Source organism: Lontra canadensis, unplaced genomic scaffold (assembly GCF_010015895.1).
Source record: "Lontra canadensis isolate GAN:19392208 unplaced genomic scaffold, GSC_riverotter_1.0 scaffold91, whole genome shotgun sequence".
NCBI classification, from domain to species: domain Eukaryota; kingdom Metazoa; phylum Chordata; class Mammalia; order Carnivora; family Mustelidae; genus Lontra; species Lontra canadensis.
In genome coordinates, this window is record NW_022631085.1 from 3,936,793 (window position 1) to 3,951,812 (window position 15,020).

Consider the following 15,020-nt stretch of genomic DNA (forward strand, 5'->3'; position numbering starts at 1 on the left):
GATTCTTGCATGGAATGATGAATATTGCTGACAGTCGTGATTTTCCAGTTCCATCGTTGGGAAAAGTTCATTAGTGTCCCATGACTTTTAATGGCTTCCAGTATCGTGATGATCCCTAAATGGGGGTCTCAGTACCTTTCTCCTGAATGTTAAGCTTCTGTCTACCACGCTTAATTTATATATGCCCTTAGCTGATTTACATATCCAGGACATAACTTGGGATTTTCACGCCTTGGGCCCAGAACTGTCCTTTACCCAGTGTTCCCCACCTCCGTAAGTGGACCTGCCATCTAATGCTGCTTACACCTAATAGCCCCGGGGTCGTTTTTGATCTCTCTCTTCCCTTCATCCCTCCCTTCCAGTAATATCCGCAGGTTCTCTCCCTCCTCTCACTCTAGTCATTCTCTTTGTCTCTGGAGTCTAAGCTGGGTCACAAAGCATGACCCACTGCCTACTTTGTAAATAAGGTCGTCTTTTAAATAAAGCCACGTCCGTTCTTTTACCCTGTATGTATGGCTGTTTTCGTGTTGGAAGAACAGAGTTGGTTGGTTGTAGCAGCGCTCCCCGTGTGGCCCACAAGCCTGAAACAGTTACTGTGTGTTCCCTCCTTGCGAGAAAGTTCACTGACCTCCAGTGGAAGCAGTTAGCTCTTGCCCGGACAGTTGCTTTCAACTGACTTCCCTACTTCAACCCTCAGAGGAGTCTAAATGATCTCTGACAAAGGAGAAGCGGATAATGTAATTATCTTGCCTAAAACCTTCTAATGGCATTCCATGGCTCTTCAAAGAAAACAAATTCTTTTTTTCTTTTTAAAGATTTTATTTATTTTTGTGAGAGAGTGTGTGTGTAAAAGCAGGGGGCGGGGCAGAGGGAGAAGCAGACTCCCTGCTGAGCAGGGAGCTCCATGAAGGACTTGATCCCAGGACTCTGGGATCATGACCTGAGCTGAAGGCAGACGCTTAGCCAACTGAGCCACCCAGGCGCCCAGGATAGAAAATTCTTATCCCGGCTTGTAAAGGCCTGGGCAGTCTTGCCCTGTCCTCTCCATGCTGACATTGTGCTGTTCTCCTGCTCACTGTGTTCTGGGCACACCAGCTTGCTTGCTGTTTGGGGAGCAGCCTGCACCCTTCCGTCCTCTGCGTGTTTATACTTGTTCCCTTGCCTGAAATACTCCTCCCCTGGCTCTTTGCCCGCCTGAGGCATTCTTATCCTTGGGGTCTTCCCTCACAGTGACCTTGTCTGATCACCTTGTCGAAGGTCTTTCCCTTCACTGCGGGGCAGAATGCGTCTCCTTTCTCCCCTTGAGACCCCCTGTGCCGGAGACAGCGCCTGGCCGGGTAGAAGTGCCAAATAAGCGTTTGCTAGCAGAAGAATGAATGACGGGAGCAAACGAACAGACAGACGTTATTTCAAAGTCATTTGCTTTTTCTCTTGGTTTTTTGGGATATAGTGTCATATATGCAGTCTCTGCCGAGTGTTTTAGAGTCACTGGTTTGTTCAAGAATTTTTATGTTAAAATTTTTATGTTTAGTTACCTCTGCTAATGCATTCTTTTTAAAATTACACTTAGGAATTCCGTATTTAAATCAGGAAGAAGAAAGGCAGTTAAGAGAGCAGTATGATGAAAAACGTCTGCAGTCCAATGGCGCAGGAGCGCTGTCTTACGTATCTCCAAACACTTCCAAATGTCCCGTGACAATTCCTGAGGACCAGAAGAAGTTCATCGACCATGTGGTGTAAGTTCCAGACCAGAAACCAAATGTGCATTATGTAAATGTGTGCTGGTGCTGAACGGACAGCTGTGTGTTTTGGTTTTTTTTTTAAAGATTTTATTTATTTATTTGACAGACAGAGATCACAAGTAGACGGAGAGGCAGATAGAGAGAGAGAGGAGGAAGCAGGCTCCCCGCTGAGCAGAGAGCCCGATGCGGGACTCGATCCGAGGACCCTGAGATCATGACCTGAGCCGAAGGCAGCGGCTTAACCCACTGAGCCACCCAGGCACCCCACAGCTGTGTTTTTTTAATGATTTTATTTATTTATTTGAGAGAGAGAGAGAGCATGAATTGTTGGGAGGCGCAGAGGGAGAGAGAGAAGCAGACTGTCTGCCGAGCAGGGAGCCCGATGGCGGGGCTCGACCCCAGGACCCTGAAATCATGACCCTAGCAAAAGGCAGACGCCCAGCTGACTGAGCCACCCAGGTGTCCCCCAACATCTGTATTTTAAGCTTGGGCCGCACGCACATAGCACGCGCAGGGGCGATAGGGTGATTGGCAGGATTTCATTGTGTCATACCTGAATTTGTGTAATCACAGCACATTGTAAAATAGAATTTTGTGTATTGTACTTAGACTTCCCACGTGTCTTGGGCAAGAGACTCTCTTGGCCTGTGGGCATACCCCCTATATGGACGGAGGGCCCCATAAACATCAGCCAGTTTCCCTGAAGGCAGAGGAACAAAACAGGCCCATTTGGATATTTGCAACACATCCATGTTTTTGTTTTGTTTCGTTTTTTAAGGATTTTATTTATTTATTTGACAGAGATCACAAGTAGGCAGAGAGGTAGGCAGAGAGAGGGGAGGAAGCAGGCTCCCCACGGAGCAGAGAGCCCGATGCGGGGCTCGATCCTGGGACCCTGGGATCATGACCTGAGCCAAAAGCAGAGGCTTTAACCCACTGAGCCACCCAGGAGCCCCTGTTTTGTTTTGTTTTTTGAATGAAGTTTCTGACGAGCACACCGGCCGTTGGAGGAGCATCTGGTTTTCTTGAGTTTTTGGTATAACTGCTTTACTAGAAAAGTAAAAATTAATATAGTGACTTCATTTTCCTTGAGTGTAGTCGACACACAATGTTACATGAGTTTCAGGTGTACAACAGTGGTTTGACAGGTTTATATGTTGCGCTGTGTTTGCACATGTAGCTCCCATCTGTCCGGGACCATTGGTGGTACTCCTAATGCTCTCCTTTTTATTCGAGTGACTTATTTCATTTTTTTGGTTTTTTTTTTAATTTAAATTTGATTAACATATAGTGTATTATTGGTTTCAGAAGTAGAGCTCAGTGATTCATCAGTCTTATATAACACCCAGTGCTCATTACATCATGTTCCCTCCTTACTGTCCATCACTCAGGTACCCCATCCTCCCACCCCCTTCCCCTGTGACTTACTTACTTCCTAACTGGAGGCCTGTATCTCCCTCTCCCCTTCACCCATTTTGCCTAACCCCCTACCCCCCCTCCCTTAGAAAGGTAAAAAGTCAAACCACTTGTTTTGATGAATCCTTGAGAAGTTTCCTTAACTCATGAATAACAACAACAAAAAGACTGTGTCCAAATAAAGTATTTTTTAAAAAAAGATTTATTTAGTTTTAAAGAGAGAAAGAGGTGTGCCCGGGTGGCTCAGCGGATTAAGCCTCTGCCTTCGGCTTGGGTCATGATCTCAGGGTCCTGGGATCAAGCCCCACATCGGGCTCTCTGCTCAGCAGGGAGCCTGCTTCTCCCCCTCTCTCTGCCTGCCTCTCTGCCTATTTGTGATCTCTCTCTGTCAAATAAATAAATAAAATCTTTAAAAAAAATAAAGAGAGAATGAGGGGGAGAGAGGGAGAGAGACAGCATGTGCAGGAGAGGCAGAGGGGGAGGGAGAGAGAATCACAAGCAGACTCGGAGCTGAGCAGGGAGCCCCACACCGCAGGGCTCAATCTCACAACCCTGAGACCATGACCTGTGACGAAGAGTTGGGTGCTTAACCAACTGCGCCGCCCCAGGCAATCCCCAAATAAAGTATTTCTGTGGGGAACCATGTATAACTTGTTCAGTGTAGCTAAAAACTTATAACCTGATTGGGTAAAGTTACCGTGACCTATGTCCTTACAGTGAGATTGCTTCTGAGTATGCTTATATTCTGTTGGTCTATGATCATTCCTTAAAGATACTGATGGTGATGTTTTCATTCTAATTCCGCAGAGAGAAAATAGAAGATTTACTACAAAGTGAAGAAAACAAGAACTTGAATTTAGAGCCATGTACTGGGTTAGTTGTCCTGAATGTTTTCATGCATTCTCTTTTTGGAGAGGTGGATGATTTCTGGCGTGTGCTCCGTTTTGGTCTTTGAAACGCACATTCATAGTCTTGTTATTATTTGTATGTTCCCAGGATGTAAGCACTAACTTTAGCATTAACATAGTGGGGACAATGGTGTATTGAGACACTGAATGAACAGCTTGTCCTATTCTGAGAGGGTTGAGAAAACCCTTGTGCCTCTTTGGCTTTAATTCAAGCCCCAGAGTGGTATAATTACTTTAGCCTTGAAGAATGGTTAATACCTGACAGCTTAAAGGGAAGCATTCACTGTCAGCCTGCTTCTGTCCTTCTGATTTCTCTGGGCAGCAAAGAGCAGTCAGTGTTCAAAAGAGGCAGTGACTCAAACGCCTTACTTCCCTTTTACTTTGTGACTAGCTTTACAAAAGTGTTTTGGTTTTTTTAAAAATTTTATTTATTTTATTTGACAGACAGAGTGAGATCACAAGTAGGCAGAGAGGCAAGCAGAGGTGGGGCGGGGGGGAAGCAGGCTCGATCCCAGAACCCTGAGACTGCGATGTGGGGCTCGATCCCAGAACCCTGAGACTGCGACCCGAGCCAAAGGCTGAGACTTAACCCACTGAGCCACCCAGGTGCCCCCCACAAAAGTGTTCTAATGCATGTGTCTCTCTTAAAGTCACTGGACAGCCATGAGAAGTGACTTTAACTGTGGTTGGATGAGTTTTTTTTACCTCTTGGGTAAATGGGATGATAATAATAATAATAATAATAAAGAAGATTCTGATGAACACGGGTGACAAGGGATCCTGCCACCTCAGATAGCCTGCCCGTATTTTGTTGGCATATCACCTGTCACTCCTCATGGACTCACTTTGAAAAATTAAATGTCTTTCCCAACCAGTGCTTGATCGGCTAGGATTTTCTTTTAACGAGCCCAAATTAGGACCTTCTCTTTTCTTCTTATAGGTTCCAAAGAAAACTGATTTATCAGACTTTGAGCTGGAAGTAAGTGTTTATATTATGTGTAAGAGCTCTGTGAGGGGCCCAGGATTGAAAACTGTATACAATCTTTTAGCTCTCTTCTCACTTTTAAGATTGTGCAGCTCTTGGTCATCTGACTGTGTCACACTTCTGGGTCCCGCTTTATTGTGCTACTTCCCCCTACTTCTTAAGTTCCTTACATACCCGCTAATTTCCTTTGCTATTGCTTCTTAGCATGTGCTTTTAAGCCTTTAAAATTTTCTTTTGTCACGTTGGCCTGAAGTCCATTAAGTTCTGGATGTATGGTGTCGTGGTCTTTGAAGGTATATAATACAGATGGGGTTTTAAGACCTAAAAGCTAGATGAGTGCTTTTTTTTTTTTTTAAGGATTTTAATTATTTATTTGGCAGAGATCACAAGTAGGCAGAGAAGCAGGCAGAGAGAGAGGGGGAAGCAGGCTCCCCGCTGAGCAGAGAGCCAGATGTGGGGCTCGATCCCAGGACCTTGGGATCATGACCCAAGCTGAAGGCAGAGGCTTTAACCCACTGAGCCACCCAGGCACCGCCATGAGTGCTGTTTCTAAAGCAGGGGTTGGACCATGGGTGGGTTTCAGGAGGTCTCTGGATCCCCTGAATTCACATCCACAATCTTGGGTGGGTGTTTTTCTGGAGGTGTTTCTGGTGGTTTCTCTGTATTTTCTTTTTTTTTTTTTTTTGGTGGTGGGGGAGAGCATGTGTATGTGTGTGCACGTGAGGGGGTGGTACAGAGGAGCAGAGGGTGAGGAAGAGAATCTCAAGCAGACTCCATGCTGAGCACAGAGCCAGTCACAGGCCTTGATCTCATGACCTTGAGATCATGACCTGAGCTGAAATCAAGAGTTGGACACTTCACTGAGCCACCCAAGGACCCTCTCTATGTATTTTCAGGTGGATCTCTAGCCCAAATATTGAACACGAGTGATGAGCAGTTGGATGTTTGTATTTGACTTTGGGGCCGTTATTCTCACATTAGAATCTATCAGTGATACATACATAAAATTTACTTTGAACAAAACAGGAAAAGGGCCATTGTCCTCTGACTGGGCTCCTTTCCTGTCATGTTACCCTTGCAGTGTACTCCATGTGGGTTCCAGATTCCTCTCCTTGGCTCTTGCAAGCTACCATGCCAAACTACGGCAGAGTTAACTTTTCTCAAACCTTCTCTACGTATGCCTCATAAGATGGCCTTCACAGTTTCCCTTAGGAAGTAAATGTTCTTATATTTGGAAGCAAGATTTGACTGTGTGGTAATGAGCTGACTGTGTCATGTGGTGCATGACACCTCAGAAATTAACTTGAAATTAACTTAAAAATTAAAAGAAATTAACTTAAAAAATTAACTTGAAATCAGATACACTCCTGCCTTTTAAAAAGCAGACGTAGGGAAATCTTGGGAAGGACTAGGCTTCCTATAAAGTCTTCATTGTAGTATTTATTTTATATTTAATAAAGCTTACTGAACTATAGCTGTAGATTTGCTTTGAAAATACCTAGGGCTTTAGCTGTCATTGTCTCCTCTAGTGATGTCCTGTTGTCTCTCTCTTCTTTAGGTATCCCAAAGGCATCCACGTTGACACTTTAGAAACTGAAAAGGTAACCCCAAGAATTATCAGGCACCAAACCCATGCAGTGATACGTTGAACATGCTCAGAGTCAGCATTGACTCCTGGCTCTGCTTCCTGTGACCTGGGTGGCCTCGGGCAAGTCAGTTCACCTCGGGAAGCCTCGTCTTCCTCATTTGTACTCTGGAGGACATGCCTGACCGTGACTGTCTGTGCCTGTTTCACACCTGTTTTGTGGTGATCAAGTGGGTCCATGGACATGAACATCTTTGTAAACTTGAATGTATGCAAACGTTAGTATGCCTTCTGATGATGGCAGAAAGCTGTAGTGCTCTGCATGGAAAAAAAAGGCTTCCTGTTCGGCGGGCTCATGAAATTCATAGAATCTGGGGCATAAGCATAGGCATTGCTGTAGCACATACTGCCGAGGTGTCCTCGTGGACCCCTGATGGGCCATGGGAGGCTGAGGGTGGGTTCCATTAGCAAAAATGCAGAACTGTAGAATTGCGCGGTTGCTCCTGAGTCAGATGTCCGATGAAATAAGAGATGAAGTTATTTGAAAAATCTTGCTAGAAGATAAGTTTCAGACTCAGACACAGCATGTGGTGTGCTTAATTGGTACAAAATGGAAAGCATGAGAAAGAAGGGACTGGTTTTCTGACGGGAAAGCCAGGACTTTTTTTCTTATGTCAGTGAAATACACAGAAATTTAATTTAAAGCCACCTGTTCAGAAATTCACGTTCACGTGCAGCATAACTTCTTCGTGTTCTTCGTGAAACGTATCTTATTCTCACAGTCTGTTGATACTTGGAGGTGACCTCTGTTGGGGTGAGTTAATAAGACATGAGCAAACGTCACACATGTGCAGAGGCAGGATTTTGTTTTGTAACCCATCAACTCAGTTTTTGGCGGCATTTCAAAATACTTTCATCAGGTTAGCCCAGGAAGGTGGTGTGCTGGCAAAACGTGTAACTTCGAATGGTAGCTGAATCTGAGTTGTTTGAGGTCAGATTGCCTCTGGAAAGTTGTACATCTGCTTTATGTTTTGCAGAAAGAGCGCTACATCGTCATCAGCAAAGTAGATGAAGAAGAGCGTAAGAGGAGGGAGCAGCAGAAATTCGCTAAGGAACAGGTGACTGAGTCACGTTCATGTCCTTTGGGTGAGAAGCGACACCTTGAAACTGACTTAGGCCTTAGGACCTGTGTTTGTAGGTCCCGTGTCACATTTAGCATCATGAATAGTGTCCTACCGTAGCAGAATTGAGTTGGCAGAAACACCTAGAACAGAATGAGGAAACTTAAGGTTAAAGCCACCAAAGTGAGTCTGACCATGAATCAGTCTCGAAGAAACCGTCGTCTTGGTCATCATTCGGATTGTGTGTCCCTGAACCGCACTCCTGTTAGCTAATGCTGCTGTGTGTAGCTCCAGGCACAGTTGCTGGTTTCCCTAAAACAAACTGTGAAACCCGTGATGCGACAGATTAGGATGACGTGGTATTTGCATTGTTGGAGCATTGTCACCCTGGTTGCGGTCCAGAGAGTGGATCCCAGGGAGGAGGACTGGAGGCAGGGAGACTAGTTATGCTGTGGACTGACCTCACCGTGAGATGTCGGGGAGCTGTGATAGGATAGTGCGGAGCAATGTAGGTGGACCCTGGAGAGGTTTAGAAGGTAGAATCAGTGGAAATTGGGATTGGGTATGGTTGGTGAAAGTAGAAGGGAGAAAAGAAAGACAGTCAAGCCAGAAATCTGAGCCATTGGGTAGACTGGTGTCAGACGGGGGTGGGCCAGAGTGATCCTGGTAGGGGGACACAGGCAGAGGAGGCCAAGAGCTCCCACATGCATAAGGCAGGGCCACATCTGACTGATTGAGTCAGGAAGGAGGCGGAAAGCCACTGCTGGATTTAGACAACTTATTACTTAGAGAAGGAAGAGCAGTCTGTGGCCATCCCACCCTAACCGCGCCTGATGCCCTCTGATCTTGGAAACTAAGCGGGGTCGGGCCTGGTTAATACTTGGGCAGGAGAAGGAAAAGCGGCCAGAGGTACTGGCTGCGTTGGTCCCACCCACCAAAATGACAGCATGGAGACCAGAGGGGCCAGGGGACCTCAGTGTGAGTTGTGCGTACCCCATTACCAAGGAGCGTATTCTAGAGGGCAGCTGAGTCCTATTCTGTGCCATAGCTCTCTTCTGCAAAGGGTGGGGGCAGAAAACCTCAGGCCTCATCAGAACCTGGAAAGTGTGAGAAACCCTCGTGCCAGCCTCCCACCTACTCTTCCTGGGTGTTCCACCAACACAGAGACGGGTCGGGACTCAGGCCTTGCCTGTGTGGAAACGTGCAAAGTCACCAGGCACCACGGCACAGCTGTCCCCTGACATTGGACAAGGATTTTACCTTCTGGCTTTTTTTTTTTTGTTTTTTTAAAGATTTTATTTATTTATTTGACAGACACAGATCTTAAGTAGATACACAGACACAGATCTTAAGTAGGCGGAGAGGCAGGCAGAGAGAGAGGAGGAAGCAGGTTCCCTGCTGAGCAGAGAGCCCGATGCGGGCCTCGATCCCAGGACTCTGGGATCATGACCTGAGCTGAAGGCAGAGGCTTTAACCCACTGAGCCACCCAGGAACCCTACCTTCTGTTTTTTGACCTGATGACATTTTGGATGTCTTGGGATGTCCATGGGTAGGTGTCCTATCAGCAGGCTTGTCCTTCTGGCGCACAGGAGAGAAGGTGAGGTGAGGGCTAGGTGTGGCTGTCATCGGTCGGGAGACCAGGACCAGGCTGGAGCACCTACCGTGTGCTGAAGAACGAGGATAAGATGGTCTGGGCTAGGTTCCTGAGGGATATGGCATTTAAATGATAAGGAGAAGCAGGAAAATGTACCCAGAGGGTCTTGTGACCAGCAGCCAAGGGAAGAGAATGTTCAAAGAGGGGAATGTCAACAGAGAAGAAGTTAAGGATAAAGACGGAGATGTGGCCACTGGGTTTAGCCTTGGGAATAGTTTTCCTTTTTTTTTTTTTTTTAAATAATAATGATTTTTAAGTGTTGCAGTAAAAGTTTTAATAACGGTTTTGAGAGCTAGAATTCCAACCCAGAGGACAGAGGGGAGAACAAGACAGAAATCTGAGACCCCAGGGAATTGAGATACTTAGCAGGGACCCCAGCGCAGCACTCATCCTTCCAGGAATTCAACTGCTCATCTACCTGACAAGAAGGACCTCTGGTTACAAGGAACAGTGAACATTTTGGTGTAGGAGTTAGGGTGAAATTACTTATTCGCCATTTGTAGTGTATTCACCGTGTGTTCAAGCATTATGGTAGGTGTAGAGGGCGTGAGAACAAATTATTTATTTATTTATTTGAGAGAGAAAGCGAGATAGCGAGTTAGCACTGAGCAGGAGGGAGGAGGAGAGGGAGAAGCGGACGCACTGCTGAGCAGGGAGCCCGACACGGGGCTCGATCCCAGGACCCCGGGATCATGCCCTGAGCTGAAGGCAGATGCTTAACCGCCTGAGCCACCCAGGCGCCCCAGAGTGAATGATTCATGGCTTTTCCTAAGAGTTAACAGTCTATCTGGGAGAAAGTCTTAAAAATGTCATTCAGACATTTGCATAGGATTGCAAAGCTTTTTTTAAACTATATTCTTAAAAATTAAAAAGAAATTTTAATCGTGGGAAAGTACATATAACAGAAAATTTACTCTCCTGTTTCGAAATGCACAGTTCTGTAGTGTTAAGTGCTTTCCCCTGGTGTAGCCACACCGTCCTTCCCTGTAACCATTCTCATCCCATTAAATACTAACTGTCTGCCCCCGCCAGCCCCTGCCATCCACCCTCCTACTTTGTCTCTGTGAGTCAGACCACTCTAGGCACCTCATGTAAGTGGAATCATCCAGCATTTGTCTTTCAGGGGCCGGTTTAGTTCATTCAGCTCACTGTCCTCCGGGTTCAGCCGTGCAGGAGCAGGTGTCTGGATTCCCTTCCTTTTTAAGCTGACTGGTAGTCCCTGTCTGCAGAGACCACGTTTTCTTCATCATCTGTCATGGGCACTTGGTCCTTCTGCCTTTTGGTTCTTGTGAATAAAGCTGCTCTGATCATGGGTGTGCGGGTATCTCTTGGAGTCCCTGCTTTCAGTTGTCCCGCATATATACCCAGACGTGAAATCGCTGGGTCGTCGGGAAATTCTGTATTTAATTTTTTGGGGCACTGCCATACCGTTTTCCATAGCGACCGTACCCCTTTACATTCCCACCACCAGGGAACAAGTGTTCCAGTTTCTCCCTATCCCCGCCATCGCTTGTTAGCCTTGGGAGTAGTTTGAAGAGATCAGCAGCTGCACTGAGGGCGAGGCCAGAGAGCAGAGGGCTGCAAGGAGCTAGGGAGTGGAGAGAAGTCTCGAGTAACGGAGCTCTGATGAGACAGGAAGGGACAGCAGGTGCATCCAGCATAGCGCTGAGGACAGGGTGTCCAGATAGAGAAATTGAGCCTCTTAGGACATCACTGGGAGGAAAGGAGAGAAGAAACTGGGTAGGGCTGAGTCTCAGAGTGCTGTGTTTTAAATGTACGAAATGGATTTGGCAAGGAAGAAAGCCAGGAGTTACGACAATGCTCTATTGGATCAGTCAGCCGGCTGCAGGATGGGCTCCCTCCGAATTTACTGCAGTATTGAATTTGGCCAGCAGGTGGCAGCTCCGAAGAGCTTTTGTATTTAAGGCCACTTGGGGGACTTGGAAATTTCAGCAGATGATGCGAAGTGATGGGTAAACCCTCGGTACCATTATTTTAGTTACTAATGAATAATTTGGGACCTGCTCATTCCACGTTTAAAAACAGAAGAAAGGTGTGTACATAGGTTATTTCAGAGGCGGTTCTTTGGGATGATGAAGACAACAGGGAAGCTAAAGCTTTCTGACTCAGGATAACACTAAATGTTCCGGGGGGCTACGCTTTAACCTGTTCAAATAAGGAATATCTGTATGTCAATAGTTGTTTTGGTTTCTTTCTCTAAATCAGGAAGAACTGAATGATGCTGTGGGATTTTCTAGAGTCATCCACGCCATTGCCAATTCGGTAAGTGAACCGGGCTTTTTTTTTTTTTTTTTTAAGATTTTTATTTATTTATCATTTGACAGAGAGACGGCGAGGGAGGGAACATAAGCAGGGGAAGTGGGAGAGGGAGAAGCAGGCTTCCCGCCATCAGGGAGACTGATGTGGGGCTCGATCCCAGGACCCTAGAATCATGACCCGAGCCAAAGGCAGACGCTCAATGATTGAGCCACCCAGGCGCCCCCAGGCTTTTTCTTTTTAACTAGATTCCTGAGCATAATATTTAGGTTGAAACGCTTAAGTCGTCATTGCCAGTTACACATTTGGCCACGTGTAGAATGTTTACCTGGTGTGGAGGGAGACCATGGTTATAATGTGCTCAGTGACATCATAATTGCTGATAGGATCTGTACCATTTTCCAGAAGGTTTTCTCATAGGGGCGCCTGGCTGGCTCAGCCTGTAGAGCATGTGACTCTTGATCTGAAGGTTGTGAGTTCAAGCCCCGTGTTGGCAGAGAGATTACTTAAAAATAAAAAAAATTAAAAAGGTTTTTTTGTACAAAATGTGGGAAGATTATACTATGATTTCCTTATATGGCTACATGAAACTAACCTTTATTATTCCCAAAACCATTCTCAGGAAGTAGAATATGCAAGTAAGGAGTATAGGGAGAGATAATGTGGTATCTGACTGAAGGTGTTTTTGTTCCATAATTAGAAGAATCTAGAGGATAAAAATAATTGTGTTGAGTTCTTCTGCACAAAGGTAACTGAATCTTCTGTGTGGTAGCCTTGATGATACTTGATAAATTTTAAAAATGTGTTGACCATTTTTGTAAATAGGCTAGAGCATTCTGTGATCGGTATGGCGGACTTTTTTGCTTGTTCCCTAACCTGCTGGAAAAGAGGCCTCCACATCTTGCGTAGATACACTGGGTCAGGTTGCTGGTGGTTTTGTGGATTACACATTCGAGTCAGACAGCTCGCTGGGATGCTCAACCGCCTGGAGGCTAAGACTTTCTGTTCCTAGAGTAGTTGGCCTTGGGAGAAGGAATTGTGCCCCCTGGAGAAGGAATCGTCTTGTCCCCTGAGTGCTGAGCTTCCTACGTAGGACACTTTGAGGCCGTGGAGATTCCCTCTGTGTTCCTCCTGTAGCTGTCTCACTGTCAAGTGCAGGCTTGTGAGAACAGAAGACCTTGAGAGGAGGCATGCCATTGTCCCCCACTAGGGATAAACAGCAGTTACAGAGCCCCGTGAGAGAAGACGGCAAAGTAACCAGAACGGGATGGCAAGTCGGATGAGTCAGGTCATAAGTGGCTAAGACACAGGTATCCATAGAAGCAAGGAGGAGTTTCTGGTCACATTTGCTTGTATCATCCACACTCAGCCAGAGATTTCAGAGAAGTGGTTGATTTGACTGAGCCTGGCCCTGAGTACAGACCTGTGGGGTGTCCCTTGGCCTTCAGCTCTCTCGTGGCCGTTCTGATAGTTGGGTCCATTGGCCTGGTTCGTACTCAGATGCCTTAGCTGGCGGTGTGCGTCTCCGTGTTGTCCGTCTCCTACAGACCAGTGCACAACACGTTGTTGACTGTTGGTGGTTAACATCACAAAGTATACTACCAGGAAAAGTCCCCTTTATCAGTGACCCAGATATTTAAAATTTAGAAGTCACATACCTTATAAACACAGACACAGGGTCTGTAAAGCCAGCGAATACTCAGTACTCATAAATATGTACGTCACACCGCAGTCTTTCCCTGCTTCTCTTAGTAGTAAATCTGTGTTTTCTATAATGTTAAAAAACTTCATTTAGTATGAATTTTACACTCACAGTAGTCACAGAAACAGTACAGAGTTTCCCTAGGTCCCTCACCTCTCTACCCTTCGGATGCCTCCTGTAATCCTGCGGTTATCAGAACCAGGAAGTGAAAGCAGGTACGATGTTATGAACCAGACTCTAGGTCTTACCGGAACATCGTCACTTTCCCCACTGAGTTCATGGTTCTATCCAGGACCCCACGTTGCATTTACTTGTTTCTTTTCCTTAGTCTTCAGCAGTCTGGGCCATCTTTCATTGTCTATAGTAATCTCAGTGTTTTTGTTTTTAAAGATTTTATTTATTTATTGGAGAGAGAGAGAGAGAGAGAGAAAGCAAGCGCGCATGAGCCAGAGAGGAACAGAGGGACAGGGACAAGCAGGCTCTGCGCCAAAGCACAGAGCCTGATGCGGGGCTTGATCCCACAACCCTGAGATCGTGACCTGAGCCGAAATCAAGAGTCACGTGCTGAACCAGCTGAGCCACTCAGACACCCCTATAATCTCAGTGTTTTTAAAAGAATCTTGATTGTCATTTTGTCAAATATCCATCAGTGTAGGTTTGTCCAATCTTTTCTTGTGATTGGATTGGGGGTATACAGTGCTGGCAAGAATGCCACAGAAATGATGGCTCCTGACCTTGGCCTTGATCACTTGGGGGAGGTGCTGGCCTCTGGATTTGTGTTCTATGACATTACCATCTTTCCCTTCGTGGTTGATAAATTGGGAGAGATACTTTGAGACTATGGGAAGCCTGTTTTTTCGGACTCTTGCCCAGTAATACAGCATCTTGGTGGATTTTGTCCACAGCTGTTATTACTCTGGAGTTTTAATGGCAAGTTTGTATTTCCTCTTTCTACATTTGTTGTTGGAATTCTTCTGTAAGGAAGAGCTGTCCCTTCCTTCCTATTTGTTTATTCATTTAGAACAATATTTAGGAGCATGGACTTGGGGGAATTTATTTTATTCTACAGATTATCGTCTAGCATTTTGTTTCTTTCGTTGCTCAAATTGTACCACCTTTGGCCATTGGAGCTTCTTTAGATTGACTTCTGTGTTCTTTGAACAAGCCCCTTTTTTGCTTTGTTTTGTTTTGGTGGGGGACCGGGTGGGGGTCAGGGAGGAGCCAGAGGGAGAGGAAGAATCTTAAGCACAGAGTCCATGGCCAGTGTGGAGCGCCATGTGGGGCTCGATCTCACCACCCTGAGATCATGACCTGAGCCGAAATCAAGAGTCAGATGCTTACCCAGCTGAGCCACCCAGGTGCCCCGGCCCCAATCTTTTTTTGAGTACCTCCTCATTCTCTGGCATCACAAGATGTTCAGACCACGTGCTATTTTCCCTGCCTCAGTTCTAGAATCCACGAGTTCTCCAAGGAGCCCTGGTTCCTTTTATTGGATAATGTGTTTAGAAGCCCAAATCTGGCACTAGGTATGACTGTCGTGTTACCAAGCCCAAAGGACAGCTTGTCTGTTGGATTTGGAAGATTTCATATAGAACTTTTTATTTCTAAGAATTACGTTTAGCCCTATGA

General features: G+C 45.9%; 1 protein-coding gene across 4 annotated transcripts in view; it reads left to right on the top strand.

The window, feature by feature from the left end:
• The window catches only part of PARN (poly(A)-specific ribonuclease), a 153,200-nt gene that overhangs the window by 9,187 nt on the left and 128,993 nt on the right, over positions 1 to 15,020 (top strand). For all 4 annotated transcript variants that reach the window (XM_032836265.1, XM_032836269.1, XM_032836268.1 and 1 more), the window contains exons 7-12: positions 1,571 to 1,736; positions 3,966 to 4,031; positions 5,007 to 5,045; positions 6,610 to 6,652; positions 7,674 to 7,754; positions 11,639 to 11,695. In XM_032836265.1, coding sequence (XP_032692156.1) covers positions 1,571 to 1,736; positions 3,966 to 4,031; positions 5,007 to 5,045; positions 6,610 to 6,652; positions 7,674 to 7,754; positions 11,639 to 11,695 — 452 coding nt within the window. The remainder of the gene's footprint in view (positions 1 to 1,570; positions 1,737 to 3,965; positions 4,032 to 5,006; positions 5,046 to 6,609; positions 6,653 to 7,673; positions 7,755 to 11,638; positions 11,696 to 15,020) is intronic.